The sequence below is a fragment of the Canis aureus genome, chromosome 28 (genome assembly GCF_053574225.1).
Source record: "Canis aureus isolate CA01 chromosome 28, VMU_Caureus_v.1.0, whole genome shotgun sequence".
Lineage (NCBI taxonomy): Eukaryota > Metazoa > Chordata > Mammalia > Carnivora > Canidae > Canis > Canis aureus.
Window position 1 is genome coordinate 2,437,808 of NC_135638.1, and position 21,419 is coordinate 2,459,226.

Here is a 21,419-nt window from a genome sequence, read left to right on the forward strand (position 1 = left end):
CATATCATTTTGATTACTACACCTTTGTAATATAACCTGAAGTCTGGAAATGCAGTAATTCCAGTTTTGTTTTTCAACACTTGCTTTGGCTACTTGAGGTCTTTTCTGGTTCCATACAAATTTTAGGACTTTTTTGTTCTAATTCTATTGGCATTTTCAAAAAATACTGTTGGTATTTTGATAGAGATTGCATTAAATGTGTAGATTGCTTTGGGTAGTAACATTTTAATGATATTTGTTCTTCTAATCCATGAGCATGGACTGTCTTTCCATTTCTTTGTGTCATCTTCAATTTTTTTTTTCCATTGTTGTTTTATAGTGTCCAGAGTGCAGATTTTTCACCTCTTTGGTTAGGTTCATTCCTAGGTATCTTATTATTTTTGGTGTAATTGTACATGGGATTGTTTTCTTAATTTTTCTTTCTGCTGCTTCATTCATTACTGGTGTACAGAAATGCCATGGATTTCTATACAGTGATTTTGTATCCTGCAATCTTACTCAATTCATTTATCAGTTCTTGTAGTTTTTTTAAGATTTTACTTCTTTGAGAGAGAGAGAGAGCACGAGCAGGGAGAGGCAAGAGGGGAGTGGAAGGGGGAAGCAGACTCCTTGCTGAGCAGGGAGCCTGATGCCGGGCTCAATTCCAGGACCTTGGAATCATGACTTGAGCTGAAGACAGATGCTTAACCAACTGAGCCACACAGGCACCCCAGTTCTAGTAGTTTTTTTGGTGGAGTCTTTGTGGAGTTTTCTATATATAGTATCATGTCATCTGCACACAGTGACAATTTTACTTCTTCCTTGCCAATCTGGATGCTTTTTATTCCTTTCTCTTGTCTGACTGCTATGGCTAAGACTTCTAACTTTCAGGGCTATGTCGAATAAAAGTGGAGAGAGTGGGAATCCTTGTCTCGTTCCTGACCTTAGAGGACAATCTCAGTTTTTCACCATTGAGTATGATGTTAGCTGTCAGTTTTTCATGCCAAAATACTTTTTAATATTATCACCTATTTATTCAGTAATTTCCTTTGACAATTATAAATTGAATTAGTAATAGCATTAGACTACATGCATCACATGACGTTCTAAAAATGTTTTAGCTCTATTACTAGAATTAATAGAATCTATGTTCCTGATAAAAAATTAAGCATACTAAGAATATCATACTTTATGTTGTTAGAATAGTGTCTCAATATAAATATGTTACACATGCACAAATTTATCACTAAGTTGTAGGTAAAGTACATCTTAACAATATAAAAATCTGATTTTCTTACCTCTTTCCATAAGCTGAGACCTATTATAGTGGGAACAGCCATGCTCAGAATAAGAGCCTAAAACATTGAAACAAAATGATTATGGATACATACATCTAAGAAGGTACTAGAAGTATTAGACATTAACTCCATGACCAATCACAGATTCTTACAGTCATAAAAATTTCAGTCAGGGAAACTGAAGTTAGTGTGGAACCTAATTCACAGAGTGAGATGAGTGAAGACTAAGGCATTTAAGATACATTAAGCTGGAGATAAAGCAAAACATACTACTATATGTATTATGATAGTTATACGCTACTATATAAACATTCACTATATAAATTAAAGACAAAACATAAAAAAGGTAACAGTAATATTTCATGTAACAAATCAATATTTGACAATTCTGCCAGGAATTTAAGTTATAAAGAGCTTACAAGGGACACTAAACTGGGCCACTTACAAAACTAACAACAAGAAGACAGGAAAAATAGCCAATACGTAACAATGCACAAGTATGCTAAAGTAACATACAAATACCTCTGGAAAGACTGGCAAAACACAACAGGACTATTACTAAAGATATTTACTCATCACCTCTCTGCCAGAACCTGTTCTTCTTCCTCCTGTCCCATGTCTACTGGTGACCACACAACCCACAGTCACACAAACAAGAGACCTAGGAAGTATCTATAATTTCTCCCTCTTCCTTACTTGCCATACTTAATTTAATGAAGCCACCAACTCTTATTAACCTTATTATTTTTTTCACCCCAGTATAGCATAGTATTAAGTAAATGGGCTCTGGAGTCAGAAAAACCTGGGTGTGAATAATGGTTTCCACATTTATAAGCTATGCGATCTCAGGCAAGTTACTTAACCAGTTTAAGTCTCAGTTTCTTTGTGTACAACCTACAGATGATAGAACTTAGCCATTAGGGTCTTTGTAAGCATCAACACATGAAATGTTTTTATTTTACTTTGTTTTATTTTATTTTATTTTATTTTTTTATTTTATCTTATTTTATTTTATATTTTAAAGATTTTATTTATTTATTCATGACAGACAGACAGAGAGAGAGAGAGAGGCAGAGACACAGGAGGAGGGAGAAGCAGGCTCCATGCCGGGAGCCCAACGTGGGACTCGATCCCGGGACTCCAGGATCGCGCCCTGGGCCAAAGGCAGGCACCAAACCGCTGAGCCACCCAGGGATCCCCCATGAAATGTTTTATAAACAGTACCTGACATGTGGTGAACACTCAATATATTGAAGCTTTTATCACTTCCATCTACCATGGCCAGTACCTGGGCAACAGCTTCCTTCTTGGCCTAAGTTGGTCACCGTTAAGTCTATTCTTCAAAGAATGGTAAGCATGAACTAAGAGACCATGTAAGTCTGACTCTCTCACGCCCCTGCCTAAACATTTCAATGCATTTCTGCTGCCTCCAGGATAAAACTAAGCACCCCAGCATAATACTCAAAGGCTTCCATGACCTACCCTCTTGGACTTCAGTATCATTTCTTGACCACCCCATCTCACATTTTATGTGCCAGAGAAATTAAATATATCATGCCTTTTCTTTGCCTTTGCTTTCATTTCCTTTGATGACAACATGCTCTTTGCCTGTTTTTATTCCTTCTACCATGAAAACCCTTTCTTTACCTTTCATTTGAGTAAGTTATCATCTTTCTTTTTTTAAAAAAAAAAGATTTTATTTATTTATTCATGAGAGAGACAGAGAGAGAGGCAGAGACACAGGCAGAGGGAGGAGCAGGGTCCACACAGGGAGCCTGACGTGGGACTAGAGCCTGGGACTCTGGGGTAGCCGCTCCACCACTGAGCCACCCAGGCGTCCCCAGTCATCATCTTTCAAATCTCAGATTGAAAAGTCTTTGAGTCCCTAACAAAATTGAATTAAGTAGCCCCTCTCTGTGTTCCAACAGCACCCTATCGATACTTCTTATTGTTCATTTTTATGAATGGGAGACTGTAATCGACCTGACGAAATTAATTTGCATTATAAGCACATTGTACATGGCAGGCACAGTGAAAATGTTCTATTTGCATTGAAAACATAAAATAGTTCTAAATCAAACCAAGAATATTATTAAATTATTAATTATAAAAAAATTTTTAAAGATTTTATTTATTTATTCATGAGAGATGCAGGCAGAGAGAGGCAGAGACACAGGCAGAGGGAGAAGCAGGCTCCACACAGGGAGCCCGATGTGGGACTCCATCCCCACACCTGGGGATCATGACCAGAGCCAAGGGCAGATGCCCAACCGCTGAGCCACCCAGGTGTCCCTATCCATCTGCATTTAAATACATTACCTTTTTTAAAGTTAGTTAATTTCTTTATGATGTACATAGAGAAAGAGAGAGACAGAGACCCAGGCAGAGGGAGAAGCAGGCTCCAGGCAGGGAGCCCGATGTGGGACTAGAACCCGGGACTCCAGGATCACACCCTGGGCTGAAGGCAGATGCTCATCTGCTGAGCCCCCCAGGCATCCCAATGTATTACTTTTATATCAGAGATTATATAAAAAAGAGTTTTTCACAGGATCTCTCTTTCACCTGCAAGTCAAAATATGATTTATTCATGCTATTTTAATTGTATTCAATGTGGTTTCCATTTATATAATTGAAAGAGAAACAAGAACTTAACCCAAAATAACAATAACTCACCAACAATACTGGGTGTACCGTTCGTAATCGAAGCCACTTGAAAAGCGTCATCCAAAGTTCAGGAGAACACACACCAAATGCTGCTAACATGCATACATAAGGAGTCCAGAGGTATTTCAAGCTAGAAAAGACAAAAGGAGTCACATATGAGATATCCTACGAACATTATTACTATCTCATTTCTCTTTAGATTCTATTTTTTTAGGTAATGGCTACACTTAACATGGGGCTTGAACTTAACAACCCCCAAGATCAAGAGCCTCATATTCCACTGATTGAGCCAGGTGCCCCGATTTCTCTTTTCTGAGTTCTTTACTACTCATGAAAATATCACTGTTAAGAGTAAATAAAAATCTTAGCTCTAATTTTCAGCATCAAATTGTTATTCATTTCTTAAATAATCAAGATGACACGTGGGTTACTAAAATGAGGATGAAATAAGGGCACTGATATAGATGAGGTTGTAGTAAAATTGTACTCTTGGGGGACGCCTGGGTGGCTCAGCAGTCGAGTGTCTGCCTTCGGCCCAGGGCATGACCCCGGGGTCCTGGGATCGAGTCCTGCATCGGGCTCCCCACAGGGAGCCTGCTTCTCCCTCTGCCTGTGTCTCTGCCTCTCTCTCTGTGTCTCTCATGAATAAATAGAAGCTTTAAAAATCAATCAATAAATAAAATTGTACTCTTGGAGAGATTAAAACTGGTATGTTTTTACAGAAAGTGATTTTGCAGAACCTTTAAAAAACCTTGAAAACCCAAGACAGTCCCATTTCTCGTAAGCTAGCCTATAGATATATAGCATAAGTGTATAAAGATATAAATACAAAAGTTTTTTTTTAAAGATTTTATTTATTTATTCATGAGAGACAGAGAGAGAGAGAGAGAGGCAGAGACAAAGGCAGAGGGAGAAGCAGGTTCCATGCAGGGAGCCTGATGTGGGACTCGATCCCGGGTCTCCAGGATCACACCCCAGGCCAAAGGAGGCACTAAACCACTGAGACACCAGGGCTGCCCTAAATACAAAAGTTTTAACTACAATATGTTGTTTTAGTAGCAAAAAAATTAGAAACCTGGCTGTCCTTCAGTAGGTATTAATAATTATATATGACAACAAAGCAAAATGCCAAATTTCAGGTACCGTTTACTGTTATCCTATTTTTTGGTTATTTAAAAAAAAAATGTAGGAGTACCTTGCTGGTTTGGTCAGTGGAGTGTGGGGCTCTTGATCTCAGGGTTTTAAGATGGAGCCCCATGTTGGGTGCAGAGATTACTAAAAAATCAAACTTTATGGGTGCTTGGGCAGCGCAGTTGGTTAAGCATCTGGTTAAGTGTCCAATTCTTGGTTTCAGCTCAGGTCATGGTCTCAGGGTCTTGAGATTGAGTCCTGTGCTCAGTGTGGAGCCTGCTTGAGATTCTCTCTGCCCTTTCCGCTTGTGCATTCCCTCTCTCAAATAAATATTTTTAAAAATTGTTTAAATTAAAAGAATAAATCTCTATAAAAAATGAATACTGACTTGGACTTTAAGAGAAGTAGTCGATGTATACAGAATACATGTTGCTAAGACAAAGGAACTGCATTAGTTTTCTCTGGTCAACTAGTATCTCCTCCTAACTTCCTCATTCCTACTATTCTTCAAGTCAGCCAGAATCAAATGAGAGTCTGGTTTGTAATTCCAGGAGAAACCATTCAGGTTGAATTATACATACATAACATTCCCTGAAACACCAACTTCCTGTTCTAGAGGTCAGACCATTATGTCCAATCCACTGATTTCTCTATATTCATCTCTTCCTTACCATTTCATTGTAATAGTTGCTAATGAACATTTCTACATTTTAAGTTTATTTATTTTTAGTAATCTCTCAATGTGAGGCTTGAACTTATGACCCTGAGATCAAGAGTCAAATGTTCTTCTGATTGATCCAACCAGGCACCCTAACATCTCTACCTTTAGACTCTCCTCCAACCAAATGCTAGATTAATCATCTGAAAATGTAATTAATTACATTTTCTGTTAAAAAATCATTAGTGGGGGGGATCCCTGGGTGGCTCAGCGGTTTGGCGCCTGCCTTTGGCCCAGGGCGCGATCCTGGAGTCCCCGGATCGAGTCCCGCATCGGGCTCCCGGCATGAAGCCTGCTTCGCCCTCTGCCTGTGTCTCTGCCTCTCTGTGTGTGTGTGTCTATCATAAATAAATAAATCTTTAGAAAAAAAAAATCATTAGTGGTTCCCCAGAATCTACTGAAATAAATGAAAACTCATCCAAATGGTTTTTAGGGCCCTCAAGAAACATGGTCTTGGGACGCCTGAGTGGCTCAGCAATTGAGCACCTGCCTTTGGCTCAGGGCGTGATCCCAGATTCCGGGGTTCAAGTCCCACATCGGGCTCTTTGCAGGGACCCTACTTCTCCCTCTACCTGCATCTCTGCCTCTCTCTCTCTCTCTCTCTCTCTCTGTCTCATGAATAAATAAAATCTTTACAAAAAAAGTATGGTCTTGATTCACTTTTTCAGTTTTTCTCCTAACTTTCCTAAATATGATTAGTGTTCTAACAGGGTTTGTAGAACAATCTCAGTGTGTCTGTCCCATAATGACATAAGTTTCTCCCTCCTGACACAAGCATACCTGTCTAGTGCTACCTTAGACTCTGATTCCCTTTATAGCGAGACTCTTTGAAGTCCACACTTAACTCTCTGCCTTCTACTTCCTGATCATGTACTCCTTTAAAAACTCTTGTAGCTTCTGAGTTGCAACTCTTCCTAGAGTCCCTCCACCACAGTCCCTACTACTACTTATTCAGTTTCCAATTCCCAAATATTTTCGTTTTGGCTCCTCCTTCATTGCTACTCACTTCTAGATTCTATTACAATTCTCAACTGGCTTATTTTCCTTTAATCTTGCTTTTCTCAATCATTGCTGTCAGACAGACAGATCTTACCAAAAAGCAAATACGGTATCAAATTTCTAAACACTTCATCTGGTCCCTGCTTATTTTTCCAGACATATTTCCTTTTTTTCCTTTTTTAAAGATTTTATTTATTTGAGGGAACGAGGGAGCCTAAGTATGGGTGGGGGGAGGAGCAGAGCGAGAAGGAGCAGCAGACTCCCTGCTGAGCAGGGAGCCTGACATGAGGCTTGATCCCAGGAACCCAAGATCATGATCAGTGCTGAAGGCAGATGCTTAATCAACTGAGCCACCTGGGGGCCCCCAGACATATTTCTCATACTAACTTCACATTCATCTTGTACTATTAGTTCCCAAAGAATATTTATTCTGTCTAGATTATTACACACACACACACATACACACACACACACACACACACACACACAGAGGCACATAAGAAAACAGAGAGCCTGGTCAACCTCTATTTATCTCTGAAGGCTGTCACCCCAGTTAGGAAATCTTCCTTAAACTGACTTCCTCTACCCACCCTCTACAACTGAGGACCTCTCCTCTGAGTGACCAAAGCTTCCTTTGTGTATGCCTTTTTCATAGTACTTTACTTTGCTCTAACTCTTGGTTTACTTACCTAGGATAGGAACTCTTTGAAAAGAAAGAGTAGATTTTATATTTCTTTAATCCCTACTATCTACTTAGTAGAGTGCCTGGAATTTCTGAGCGACTATGTATTTTATTTGCATGAACAGGTGATCACAGTATTATAGGCCTACTGAGCAAATCAAAGATGCAAGGATGAATGGTTACAATAATGCTGGCAACAACAAAAAGTTCTTCTGCAGAAAGAAATAAAACTGAGAATACAAAGGGGAAAAAAGGCAAACCATGCATCAAAATTCTAGTATTACCAAGCAATGAAATGAGAATCAAAACATGCACTTAAAATATTCATGGTTTAAAAAAAATAATAATCATGGTTTAATACATTTCTTCATTCGCTTATTAGGCATTATGAAATGCTAACTATTAGAGTGAACCACCATTCTTGCTTCATGTTTCAATAAAGAGCTTCCAGGGGAGCGTGGGTGGCTCAGCGGTTGGGCATCTGCCTTTGGCTCAGGTCTTGATCCTGGGGTCCTGGAATGGAGTCTTGCATCAGACTCCCTACAGGGAGCCTGCTTCTCCCTCTGTCTGTGTCTCTGCCTCTCTCTGTGTGTCTCTCATGAATATATAAAATCTTTAAAAATAAAAAAATTAAATAAAAAAAAATAAGAGAGTCCTAGTAATCATGGCTTGGGCAGTCTGATAAAGTCTATGAATGCACGGATGCCTTAAAAGAAAATGTTTTAAATGTATAAAATACATAGGCGTACAAAGGAAATCAATTATATTGACATACTGATATCAAATATTAAAAATAAATTCCTATACAGCAGTATTTGTACTTAATACATTAAATGGAGATCTAATAACTGGAACTTTGAAGTTGTGAAGTGTAAAAACAGGACTTCAAAATAAAAAGTTATTAAGAAAATAGCTATGCTATCTGTTGGGGAAAACACCACAGGTACTGCTATAAACGAATGTGATTCAGTATCTATATTCATAATTAATGGAAATTTAACTTGAGGGATGCCTGGCTCAGTGGTTGAGCATCTGCCTTCGGCTCACAGCATGATCCTGGGATCTTGGGATCGAGTCCTGCATCGGGCTCCCCGCATGGAGCCTGCTTCTCCCTCTGCCTGTGTCTCTGCCTCTCTCTGTGTGTCTCTCATGAATAAATAAAATCTTTAAAAAAAAAAGAAATTTAACTTGAGAAATCTTTTTTTTTTTTTTTTTAACTTGAGAAATCTTATACTAGGATCAATACTCTTCATCTCTCCCTACTTCCCCTCCTATTCCTTTACCTCAGAACCTTAATGGCTCCTCCTCATGGGAGTGATTTATCTGATTTGTGGGCAAGAGAAAAGACTGAGTGTATCCATTCCAAACATTAAAAATAAAATAGGCCCAAACATAGGCCTCCACATTTTGTATCTTCCTTTTGCAAGAAGGGTATAGATAGGTGCATAAACTTCCCAAGGCTCTGCTCTTTCGAAAGGGATGGCCTGAAGTTTGAGGACCAAGCTCAATTTGGGGTGGAAAACAGTAGAGACCTTTTGTCACACATGAGGTGTTCTCCAATGCAACATTTATCAGGATCAGAATCATTCAGATGACCAAATAGATTTCTCAGCTCCCAAAACTCTTGGAATTTCCTAACTGATGAAATTGGAAAGGTGGCTCTGGTTGTGTTAATGGTAACTTTTGGAAGGTACCCAAGGATGGGGCTGGTTGCCAGTGGAGCCAACCATGTGATTAGGGGGTTGTAACTCTCAGTCCTGCCTCAAACCTGTGGGGAGGGAAGAGGATTTAGAGTTTGAATTCAATCACCAACGGTCAATGATTTAATCAACCATGCCTATGTAATGAGGCCTCCATAAAAACGGAAAACGAGGGTTTGGAGAGCTTCCAGGTTGGTGGCCACACAGATACTTGAGAAGAGTGGTATGCCTAGAGAGGTAAGGGGAGCTCCATACCCCTTCCTACAAACTCTGCCCTATGCATATCTTCCATCTGTTCCACACTGTTCCTGAGTTCTATCCTTTTCTAATAAAGTTGGTGCTCTAGTAAATAAAATGTTTCTCTAGGTTCTATGAGCCGCTCTAGCAAATTAATTGAACCCAAGGAGAGGGTCCTGGGAACTTCTGATTTATAGCCAATTGGTTAGAAGCACAGGTAACCTAGGTTTGCAACTGGCACCTGAGTGGGAGTAGGGTGGAATCTTACAGGGCTGAACCCTTGAACTGTGGAATCTGATGCTATCTCCAGGTGGATAGTGCCAGAATTAAGTCAAATTGTAGGACACTCAGCTGGTGCCTGAACAACGGCTTTTTATTGGTGTGGGGAAAGCTCCGCCTCAAATTGAAATCAGGTTTTCAAAATCATTTATACTCCTATGTCTTATTTTACATGAGTCTAAACTTCAAGGAAAAGGGTATCATTGAACTCTTAGCCTCACAGCATTATTTATTCTGTTTCACTCAACAAAGTTGTAATTTTACTTTTGTGTGATTAATGTTTGTTACCTCTATTAGGCCATAAGTCACATAAGGTTAGAGATTGTGTATCCACTTTTGTTCACCACTGTACCTCCAGCACTTAGTACAATGCCTGGCCCTTAGAAGACATTCAATAATTTTTGAGCAAATGAGTGAACAAGTAAATGTCAGTTCATTATACTATAACAATCTCTGTAAACCCCAGTTAGGTTAAGAAAGTTTGTAGATTTTGAGTTTTTATAGTTTCATAAATATATTCTTGAAAGTATCCACTTATTACTACTAAAAAGGATAATTCTTTGTAAAAACAGATCCAATAAAGTCCACTTACCCTTCTATAACCATTGCAAGAGAGCCCAATAAAATAGTGTGAATCACATGATAAATTATTTCTGGCCTTCCTCCAATTCGTCCATCTTCAAGAGTAATGGTTTCTTTCAAGGACTTGCCACTACACAAAGGAAATATGTATTTTACTATTTTGAAAATATGTATTTGAAAAATCAAAGATCTTAAGTTTCTTCATAAAAAAAATATAGGTGGGTCCTTGAAATTTTAAAGTATATTGTTAGTCAAATACCTAACTTACAGATCTATTTTTTTCAGGGTTTTTAGAACCTGAAGACAATGAACTCAGTGAAGACTAAACAGGAAAGTTCAGGAAATACGACAAAAAAGATTTTAGGGGACGCCTGAGTGGCTCAGTTATTAAGCAGCCGATTAGGTTTCAGCTCAGGTCATGATCTCAGGGTCTTAAGATCGAGCCCCAAGTGGGGCTCCATGCTCAGCAAGGAGTTTGCTTTAGGATTCTCTCTCCCTCTGCCCCTCCCCCTACTCACTATCACCCGGGTTCTCTCTCTCTCTCTCTCAAACAAATCTTAAAAAAAAAAAAAAAAAAAAGATTTTTAGGTTCCTTTTCCAAAATCAATTATCACTCAACTAGTGATTACTTCATCAATATAGTTAAATCATAATTTAAATAGCTAAGTTCTCAAGATTAAAATACTATACACAACCTATTTTTTTAAACATGACAAAAATTTTCTGGAAGTCTTTATAATTTAAAATCACTTATACTACTAGCTTCTTTTAAGCTAAATAGAAAAAAAAATATCCTTACAGTAGGTAAAAATGATTAAATTGGTAGGCAATTTACTACGTTAAATTTGGACATTATATATTTAGATGTAAAAACAAATTTGAATTTTACCAATTTTAACAAAATTGAATATTTTACATGTTGATAATTAGAGAATGGATCTAGAAACTCTAAATCAAATATACAAATATTGGAAAGATATTAAAAATAGTTACTTTCATAATGTATAAATTAGCAATGTGATTGATTCTCATAGGTACTTACTTAATTCTCCTAAAAATAACTTGCATCATAGAAAGAAAACAAATAATTAACACTAAAATATAAAAAGGTAATAAAGAAGACTGTGTCAATCGCAAAAAAAAATCTTGAGATGGTGCCTGCAGGGATTCTTGACATAGGAGCCAATTCATTGTAAAATTCCTACAGAAAACAAAAAACAGGAAATTGAAATCATAGATGATATAACCTACTATGTAAGAGTATTTTTTATATCAATGAAAACTAAGCCAAAACAACACATTTCTAAATCTATTCACTTGTAACAGCAAGGCCCTACCTTTTATAAAGATAATATAAATTGCCCTAATAAATGTAAAACATCTGCTTTTTTATTATCCAATAATGTGACCATCTCTAGAACCCAATATGGTTTCAAGGAAATATTACTTTCTATTTTTATCTGGAAGACAAAAAAAATTCAGTCATCCAACCTCCATATCTGCAGTGTCCACTATGGTAGCTACTAGCTACAATGTGGCTATTAGCTCTTAAAATATAACCAAAGCGGGATCCCTGGGTGGCGCAGCGGTTTGGCGCCTGCCTTTGGCCCAGGGCGCGATCCTGGAGACCCGGGATCGAATCCCACATCGGGCTCCCAGTGCATGGAGCCTGCTTCTCCCTCTGCCTGTGTCTCTGCCTCTCTCTCTGTGACTGTCATAAATAAATAAATAAATAAATAAAAATAAAAAAAAAAACTTAAAAAAATATATATAACCAAAGCAAATGGAGATATACTTTATTTTTTTTTTAAAGATTTTTATTTATTTATTCATGAGAGACACACACAGAGAGAGAGGCAGAGACACAGGCAGAGGGAAAAGCAAGCTCAGTGCAGGAAGCCTGATATGGGACTCAATCCTGGGACCCCAGGATCATGCCCTGGGCTGAAGGCGGCGCTAAACCGCTGGGCCACCAGGGCTGCCCAAGATATACTTTAATTATTTTTTTTCTTTATTTATTTATGATAGCCACAGAGAGAGAGAGAGAGAGAGGCAGAGACACAGGCAGAGAGAGAAGCAGGCTCCATGCACCGGGAGCCCGATGTGGGACTCGATCTCGGGTCTCCAGGATCGCGCCCCGGGCCAAAGGCAGGCGCCAAACCACTGTGCCACCCAGGGATCCCCCAAGATATACTTTAAATACAAAATACACTCTTGATTTCAAACATAAAAAAGAATGAAAAGGACTACAGAACACAAAATAGCTCACTAATAATTTTTATACTGTTTACATTTTTTTTTAATTATTTATGATAGTCACACAGAGAGAGAGAGAGAGGCAGAGACATAGGCAGAGAGAGAAGCAGGCTCCATGCACCGGGAGCCCGACGTGGGATTCGATCCCGGGTCTCCAGGATTGCGCCCTGGGCCAAAGGCAGGCACCAAACAGCTGTGCCACCCAGGGATCCCTATACTGTTTACATTTTAAAATAAGATTTTAATAATCAGGGATGCATGGGTAGCTCAGTGGTTGAGTGTCTGCCTTCAGCTCAGGTTGTGATCATGGAGTCCTGGGATTGAGTCCTGCATCAGGCTCCCCACAGGGAGCCTGCTTCTTCATCTGCCTGTCTCTCTGCCTCTTTCTCCATGTCTCTCATGAATAAACAAATAAAATATTTTTAAAAATTTTAATAGATTAAATAAAATGTATTATTATTAAAATTAAATTCCCTTGTTTCTTCTTCTTTTTTTTTTTTTAAGAATGTGGCTTTTTAAAATGTGGCTACTAGAAAATTGCATATGGGACTCATATTATTACTGGATAGTACTGTTTTATATGGATAAAAGTAATTCAACTAGGACACATTTTAAAAAGAATAGTCTAATTATTAAGACAGAAATCATAAAATTTGAAACAAACATTTTGAGCTCTAAGAATATGGATACACTTTTTTTGACCCAAAGCTAAATATGATCAACAAGACTCCTACTTATATGCAGTTTTATCTGCATTCTCACACCTGATCCATCTGTAACCTCCATCTTATCCTCAATCCCTAGCCCTGGAAATGAATGTAAGAGATGGAGTGATCTTCAGAAGAGCTCTTGGGTGGACTAAGAATGCCTGCTTTCCAAATCACTGGGTGAAAGTTTTACAATGTGCCAAGCAGTAATACAGCTGTATCAAAGAGGCTGCCATCAAAATGTTTTGTATGTATGATCATATGATGAATCGCATCTTTCTTATCTACCTATTAAAGTTACTAATGCTATAAAATCCATTTCAAATCTAGGGTGCCTGGATGGTGCCCAGTGTTTGCCTTTGGCTCAGGTTGTGATCCCAGGGTCCTGGGCCGAGTCTGCCTCTCTCTCTCATGAATGAATAAATAAAATCTTTAAAAAAAAATCCATTTCATTTTTTTTTATTTTAAAAGGTTTTTATTTATTCACGAGAGAGAGAGAGAGAGATACATAGGCAGAAGCAGGCTCCCCGCAAGGAACCTGATGTGGGACTCGATCCCAGACCCTGGGATCATGCCCTGAGTCCAAGGCAGACGCTCAATTGCTGAGCCACCCAGGCATTCCAAAAGATCCGTTTCAAATCTCAATTTAATGAATATTCTTCTCCATATCTCAGTCTCAAATCTTTCTTTCCCTATATCCCCATGGCACTTTATTTTTCTCTTCTAGTGCTTAATACAAGTTGCTAGTTTAAGATTATAGTCATTTTTTTTCTCTCTCACAATACCTGGCCCAGTATTCTGAACATCCAATAAAAACTAATTAACATTTCTTTAGTGGTTCTTGAGAGTCTGTCTCAACAGAAATGTTCCCTGAAATTCTGATGAACTACAAATCCTAATACCTAGTTGGCACATTTGAGCATAAGGTATTTATAATTTATACCACTCATGTCATTATCTATATAAAAACTATATAATGAGATGTCAATATTCTCAAGGACAGACATCATGTCTTAGTCTTAAAACATCTAGTGTATTACTCTGTCAGGTAAATCTAGTACCTGATGTGTTGAGCAAAGGGGCCCTACATAACATAAACTAAGAAATGTTAGACAAAAGCAGCCCTTTATTCTACGTGCATTCTAGAGTCTTCTGGGGTTAAAGATAAAGTCAGGGGAAAGGCCAGTCAATTATGGAGATCAATAACCAATTTTTCCTTGCCTGTATATACAGGCCTATATATATATACCTGAAAAAGACATGGTCCCTGCCCTTATGGAGCATGTGACTTCTTCTTTTTTTTTTTTTTTTTTTTGAGCATGTGACTTCTTAAGGGATCCTTTAACCTTAGTAGATATCCATATATGACTTACACTTTAGAAAATTTCTCCAGTGTTTAACACTTGTAATTGTGATACATCACAACAACTTAAATACATATTTTCTGTTATATAAGTGGACATTATTAGTACATAAGTCATTTATTTCACTTTAGATTTAAAAAATGCATTTAACTAACAAAAGGCACACCATCACTCTTGAATTTAAAGTCAGCTTCTGATCTAATCCACTATTATGATCCCACGTTCAGAGTCTTTGCTATGAAATAAGTATGTGACTGCCTACCTTTTTTCATTTTTTAAAGATTTTTATTTATTTATTCATGAGGGAGAGAGAGAGAGAGAGGCAGAGACAAAGGCAGAGGGAGAAGCAGGCTCCATGCAGGGAGCCCAATGTGGGACTCGATCCTGGGTCTCCAGGATCAGGCCCTGGGCTAAAGGCGTCGCTTAAACTGCTGAGCCACCTGGGCTGCCCTGCCTACCCCTTTTTAATGCAAGCATTTTGCTGATGTAGTAGTTAAAATTACATTTTTTTTTTAAATTACAATTTTTTAAATTCATTTTAAATCTTTAATTTATTCTGACTTTAGATTATATCACTGTTCCACATCAAAGGAGAAAATGGCCACCAAACACTGTGATGTTATTAAGGCTGAAGTACATCTAATTTATAAAACATCTAAATGAGATTTTTTTAATGAGAAAAAATATTGTTCTATTTCTTTTAGATATTACACTATTCCAAATTATTTATTTTCTAAGTGTTAATTAGGTGTCTACTACTCCTTGGATTATTTCTGCTCTTTATGTCCTATGTGATACAGAGTTAGGTAAAATTTTATATAATCTAAAACTTACTTAGTCATATTTAGTCCAAATTTTACTTCAAGGAATTTCAGCATGTGCCCATTTTCTTTGTGTGGGACGAACATCTGTAAGAAAAAACACTAGTTACAACAAAGAACTATTAGCTGTGCTCACAGCAATATGTTTCTGTCTAGAAATAGAAAACACAGCAAGACTATAAAATAAAAAATATAAATTAAAAATGAATTAGATAATACATGGTGTAACTATGAAACACGGAGACTTACTGACCTAAGTCAGTAATATTACTTTATAGTTAATCATAAATCCTAACAGGGTAGTAAGATTTCCACTTATCTTACGACTTAAATAACTTACCTACTCTTTTCAAAACTTTTACTCATCTCAATTTATTATATTACTTAATGTTAGTTAAATGGGTAACAATGACATTTTCAATTAAGTGGAAAATAAAATGTATCTTTTTTTTTTTTTTAATTTTTATTTATTTATGATAGTCACAGAGAGAGAGAGAGAGAGAGGCAGAGACACAGGCAGAGGGAGAAGCAGGCTCCATGCACCGGGAGCCTGACGTGGGATTCGATCCCGGGTCTCCAGGATCGCGCCCTGGGCCAAAGGCAGGCGCTAAACCACTGCGCCACTCAGGGATCCCTAAAATGTATCTTTTAAGTATATCTAGAAAAGAATTAGAATCCTAATTTCTCCTGTGAATATGATAGTGATCAACTCAAAATTTTACTGTACAAACTCTATTATCTCAGTCTCATTAAAATTTAGCCCAATATATTTCTTTTTTAAGATTTTCTATTTATTAATTTGAGATAGAGAGAGAGTGAGAGAGAGAGAGAGAGAGAGCATGAGCAGGGGAAGAACCAAAGGCAAAGAGAGAAGCAGGCTCCCCGGTGAGGAGGAGCCTGACGTGAGGCTCAATCTCACAACTTAGAGATCATGAACTGAGCTGAAGGTAGATACTTAACCATCTGAGCCGCCCAGTGCCCCTAGCCCAGTTATTTCATTATTCAACTTGCTTTACTACATGAATCTCACACGCCGAGTTATTTACCTTCATTATAATATTCAGTGTCACTGTCAGAATACACACCAAGTAAAAGTTAATCACTTTCATTATTTTAGCTATAAAAGTTCCTTTCTTCACATTCAGCTGTGGAGAAAAAAAATCATGAACAACGAAGTGAGGTATGATAAATTAACAATTAAAAAATTTATCTCAAGAATGATAAAAAGGTAATTCTCATTACCTGAAGGCACTTAGCAAGCATTAAGGCTACTACTAAACTTAATAAAGGAGACACCAATAAAGCTGAATTCTCAAACTGCAGTAAATATCCCAGAAACAGAGAAAATATATAGATTTTATAAACTTCATGAACCTGTTGGGACAAAAGATGAATGAGAATAAAATTAATTTTATTGTACATTTTTTCATTAGTTTTGTTTAGAATAGATTTGACTCCAATTATAAAATAAATGCTCTATTATAATTTAGGACAGTATCCTACAAATGTTCAATCTGTATCTTTAATATTATGGCGTATAATGAATGTATTACTTAGAAATAATTCTCATAAACGAAGTGAAAAGCTTTAAACCCACGGACATCTAAGGCCAGACTAAAACAAACTGCTTTCTTCCCAGGCTCTGACTTCATTTCACTTTGCTTACAAGATAAGGGCATTATATTTGATAAATGATTCTTTATGTTAAATTCTCTCTACTCAATGAACCTAAATGTTTGTATTCATCAGGATTCTGGAGCATCTAAATACACAGGATTAAGAAGAGAAAGAGCAAGAAGATTCCCAAATTTTTGGCTTGGGCAATATATCAAATACTTAATAAATGTTTATAAGCAAAAGAAAGATAAAAGAGGGGCAAAAAAGAAAAAGATAAAGAAAGGAACCAATGCTGGATGGGAATCTTTAACTACTGCTAGCAGGTATATAAACTGCTGTAACCATTCTGGACAAAGTCTTGGTACTTAGGGTAAATATGCACATAACCTTTGACTTGTAATTCCACTATGAGGTATATACTCTAGAGAAATCTTGCAGTTATGTGCCAGTAAAGATGTTTACAGCAGCACTTGTCATATGGACAATAAAATGGAAAAAATGAAATGTCCATTAACAAAATGTATAAATAAATAAAAATGAATAAAATATAGCTCTGTACATCATCATGGATGAATCTCAAAAGCATATCAGAGGGACTTCTGGGTATTCCAATGTTCCATTTCTTGGCCTGGATGGTCAAATACTCATATTTTATCCTATAGAATATATATATATATAATAATATACTCTTCTGTGCATGTTGAGTATTTCACTTTTCTTTTTTAAAGAAATAGAAAGGGGGACGCCTGGGTTGGCTCAGCAGTTTAGTGCCTGCCTTCAGCCCAGAGCATGATCCCGGGGTCCTGGGATCGAGTCCCACATCGGTCTCCCTGCATGGAGCCTGCTTCTCCCTCTGCCTGTGTCTCTGCCTCTTTCTGTGTGTCTCTCATGAATAAACAAATAAAATATTAAAAAAAAAAATAGGGAAGGAGCAATGGCTAGAAACGGAGAAGCACAGATGACTCTGGCTAAGCAGATCTTTATTTATTTATTTTTTTAAGTAGATCTTTTTTTTTAAAGATTTATTTATTTATTTATTCATGATAGACACAGAAAGAGAGAGAGAGAGAGAGAGAGAGAGAGAGAGGCAGAGACACAGGCAGAGGGAGAAGCAGGCTCCATGCAGGGAGCCTGACGTGGGACTTGATCCCCGGGACTCCAGGATTGCGCCCTGTGCCAAAGGCAGGCGCCAAACCGCTGAGCCACCCAGAGATCCCCTATGTTTTAAGTAGATCTTTAAAAGGAATTTCAAAGTGCTTCTAAAAGGGCTGGGAAAAAAAATAAATAAATAAAAGGGCTGGGTGAATGAGTTTAGCAATCTTTTGAGTAGAAATAGAAGTCAAAGCCTATTAAAACATTTCAAAATAAAGCTTAAAAGCTAAATGATCTTAAGATACAACACTGAAAGGGCATTTCTTCTCTGAATTTAAAAATAACAATTTCAAAATTCAAAATACCTTGTCGCTCTGCTCCAGTGAAAAACTATCTAGCAAGAACAGAGATATTGCTTGAAGAAATAAGAGATAGTGGCTGTACTCCCACATCATCATAAACGTGTAAGTTGAAGCACTCATCAACAAGTAGCAAAACCTCTAGGGAAAACAATAGAAAGAAACTAAGTATCAGTAGCTTTATTAATATAAGAATCTAGGAGGTTGTTACCTCAAAGTTACAGCTCTGTTACTGGTTCTTCTTTAAGCTATATAATTCTAGAAACTTTGTTTTTAAGTCAAATAATTATGAAATCCTTACATAAACAGTAAGATCTTAAATAAAGCACACAGACAGAAATCAACCACTTGTCCTTCAAAGTTTGACATCATATTGAGAATTTCAGGATGACAAAGGGAAAAAATTTAGTACAGTTTCCTTTCATCTCAGGTGAAGTAATAAATATAAGAAAATGGTAGCTTTTGCTAGACTTGGCTGACTGGCTTTTGTTATTGTGAAAGTAACTCCATTCACCCTAGAAAATATTTTCATTTCTGTGTTGCTCCATATTTCTCTAAGAATTTCCATCTAAATAGTCTGTTTATGTCTCAGCCTATTACGGAGTCGATGGAAAAAAGTCCATTGCTTTTTTTATTGCTTCTCAGCAAAAGTGTGCCCTTATCTTTCCCCAGTGCGTATACTGTCAACCATATAAAACTCTCTTTTCCTTGCTAGGGTACTAAACACAAGGATTTTTGCCCTTGCCTGAAAAATACCTGGCTAAAATCATTTCTGTCCTTCCAAATGTCAGCTCTCAAGTGATCCCTTAGTAAGAGGCCAAATCTGACAAATCCACTGCTCTTAAGCATATTTCGAACAACCTCTACTTCCTCCAGGGAGTACATTTTTGTTCCCAATTTCTCCACCAGCCATGATTTCAAATGACTTTACTCTGATAACAGCAAAGGAGAAGTGCAATAAGGGTCTAGTCAAGAAACCTAAGATAACAAGTGTGCTCTCTAAAACTTAATTTTTCAGACTACGCTGACTATACTGAATGATAAATTTCAAAGTCAGAAACACCTCACTCAGGCCATCAGCAGATACAGGGATTTTCCAGCACCCTGAATAAGAGAATGTAAGAGAAGAATACCAGCTGCAAGGCTCAGAAGAGCTCAGCACTGATAGAACATAGAAGCTTCTGCTCTTCTGATCACCACAGCTATAAGAAAAAGTGTTCCGGCAACTTCTAACGTGGAACAACCAGAACTGTAATAATAAGGCCTGAAACCATCATCCCCAGAGAAACCAGTTCCAGAAATCAATGAAGGCTCAGATCTAGATCCAGCCTATTTAATCTACTGGACACGTGGATATTACTTCAAGGATACTAGGAAAAAGCTATAATATAATGAAGCAAATTGCTAATTCCAAGGGTTTATTCTCAAACTACTCTAAAGAACATGCAGTGAAATGAGATAGAAATATATATTAAACATAATCTGGGCAATTAGCTATGTTTCTCCTTTCTCTGAACATTTTCAAAATTCTGTGCACTCTTATCTACCCCCTTACCTTGCACATTTCATGTTCAACTATGCCTTTACTGTGAACTATTTTATACATATTACTTGACACATTAAATGCATTTCAGTAATCAACCACAGATGTCTCTAGATGGCTTCAGATATTTGCACAAAAGATCTGAGCTTCGATAATCCTGATGTGACTGGTACTATAAGATCTAAATATGTAATTAAAATATACATATTGCTGTAATACTACTCAGCAATGAAATGAGCAAACTATTGATACAAGGCAACGACTTAGATGGATGTCAAGGGTATTAGGCTAAATGACAAGTCCGTCATAAAGGATAACATACTATATAATTCCACTTGTATAACCTTTCAAAATTACAAAATCACAGTGATAGAGAACAGAGCAGTGGTTGCCAGAAAACAGAAAATATGCAGTGCTACCATGAAAGTTAACACTGCTGTCATTTGTAGTCACTCTGTAGCTTCACTAGTATTTCCTTAACTTGCAATGACTAAAAGCTAGTACAGGAAAGAAATGGTAAAATGAGAGATTATCAAAATAATATGTTTTTTTAAAATAATAATATGTTCTTAAATATTTACCAAGTGCCTGCACTGAAATATCACAACATCTCCTTTCTCCTAAAAATAATTTACCATCTATCAGACTAGACTAACAGTGTTATATAACAGACTACCTAAATACATCTTTTATTATGTAGTAATTAGGCTTCACTGAATATAACTGTTAATATGATTAAGTTTAAAACTTTACACCACATTTGCAATATATCAATATTAACTGTGACAATTAAATTTGTATCTTACCTCTCCATAAGTATTTAAGTTGCTTTTTAAATAGCCTGTAAGTGCAGCAATTTGGCATGCGAAATACGGTAGTGCCCAGTTTTCTCTTAAAGGAATGGAGTATTCAATTCTTGTTGTATCTACCCTAAAGTAAACCACAAATGAACAGCAAAATAGCAAGACTTTACATTTGTGTAACACTATACTTTTCAAAGCACTTACACATACATCTCATTGTTTTCTCTACCAATCCTGTGAGGTAGGCATAGATGGAACCACTACTGTCTATACAGCACCTTGGAGCCAATTAAGCATCTCATCCAGCTCCCCTTACCTCCCTTCCAGGAAGGCTTAGTGCTGCTACATACTCCTTGGTGAATAGACGGGCCTCTGTGAAAACTTGAAAAAGGTACGCCTACTCTGAGCAGAAGACACCTCATATTAAAGGACACAGCTTGTTGCAGAGGACATGGGATTCAGGTCCCATTCTCACTTCCCTTAAAGAGATGGCTACCCTTCTCTAGAGGACAATCTGCATTAGATAGTTAGCAGGGCTGACAGACCCAGGGTTCTTATCCTCCCTTAAAAAATATGAAGCTCAGAGAG

The 21,419-nt window shown here is 37.3% G+C and overlaps 1 protein-coding gene and 1 long non-coding RNA gene across 12 annotated transcripts in view; one reads left to right on the forward strand and one right to left on the reverse strand.

The window, feature by feature from the left end:
- LOC144300306 (uncharacterized) overlaps positions 1-20,137 on the forward strand; it is a 39,200-nt gene extending 19,063 nt beyond the window's left edge. Inside the window, exons 4-6 of one of the 5 annotated variants that reach the window (XR_013366893.1) lie at positions 2,326-2,627; positions 13,330-13,479; positions 19,504-20,137. This is a non-coding gene — a long non-coding RNA (uncharacterized LOC144300306). Of the gene's footprint in view, positions 1-2,325; positions 2,923-13,329; positions 14,073-19,503 lie in introns of those variants that run through there. The other 4 variants (XR_013366894.1, XR_013366892.1, XR_013366895.1 and 1 more) reach the window with 4 other exon arrangements.
- The window catches only part of DPY19L4 (dpy-19 like 4), a 62,007-nt gene that overhangs the window by 18,790 nt on the left and 21,798 nt on the right, over positions 1-21,419 (reverse strand). For all 7 annotated transcript variants that reach the window (XM_077876218.1, XM_077876221.1, XM_077876223.1 and 4 more), the window contains 9 exons: positions 20,835-20,958; positions 18,492-18,626; positions 16,660-16,791; positions 16,464-16,562; positions 15,431-15,504; positions 11,312-11,470; positions 10,280-10,399; positions 3,951-4,071; positions 1,278-1,334 (listed from right to left, as the gene is read on the reverse strand). In XM_077876218.1, the coding sequence (XP_077732344.1) occupies positions 1,278-1,334; positions 3,951-4,071; positions 10,280-10,399; positions 11,312-11,470; positions 15,431-15,504; positions 16,464-16,562; positions 16,660-16,791; positions 18,492-18,626; positions 20,835-20,958 (1,021 nt within the window). The remainder of the gene's footprint in view (positions 1-1,277; positions 1,335-3,950; positions 4,072-10,279; positions 10,400-11,311; positions 11,471-15,430; positions 15,505-16,463; positions 16,563-16,659; positions 16,792-18,491; positions 18,627-20,834; positions 20,959-21,419) is intronic.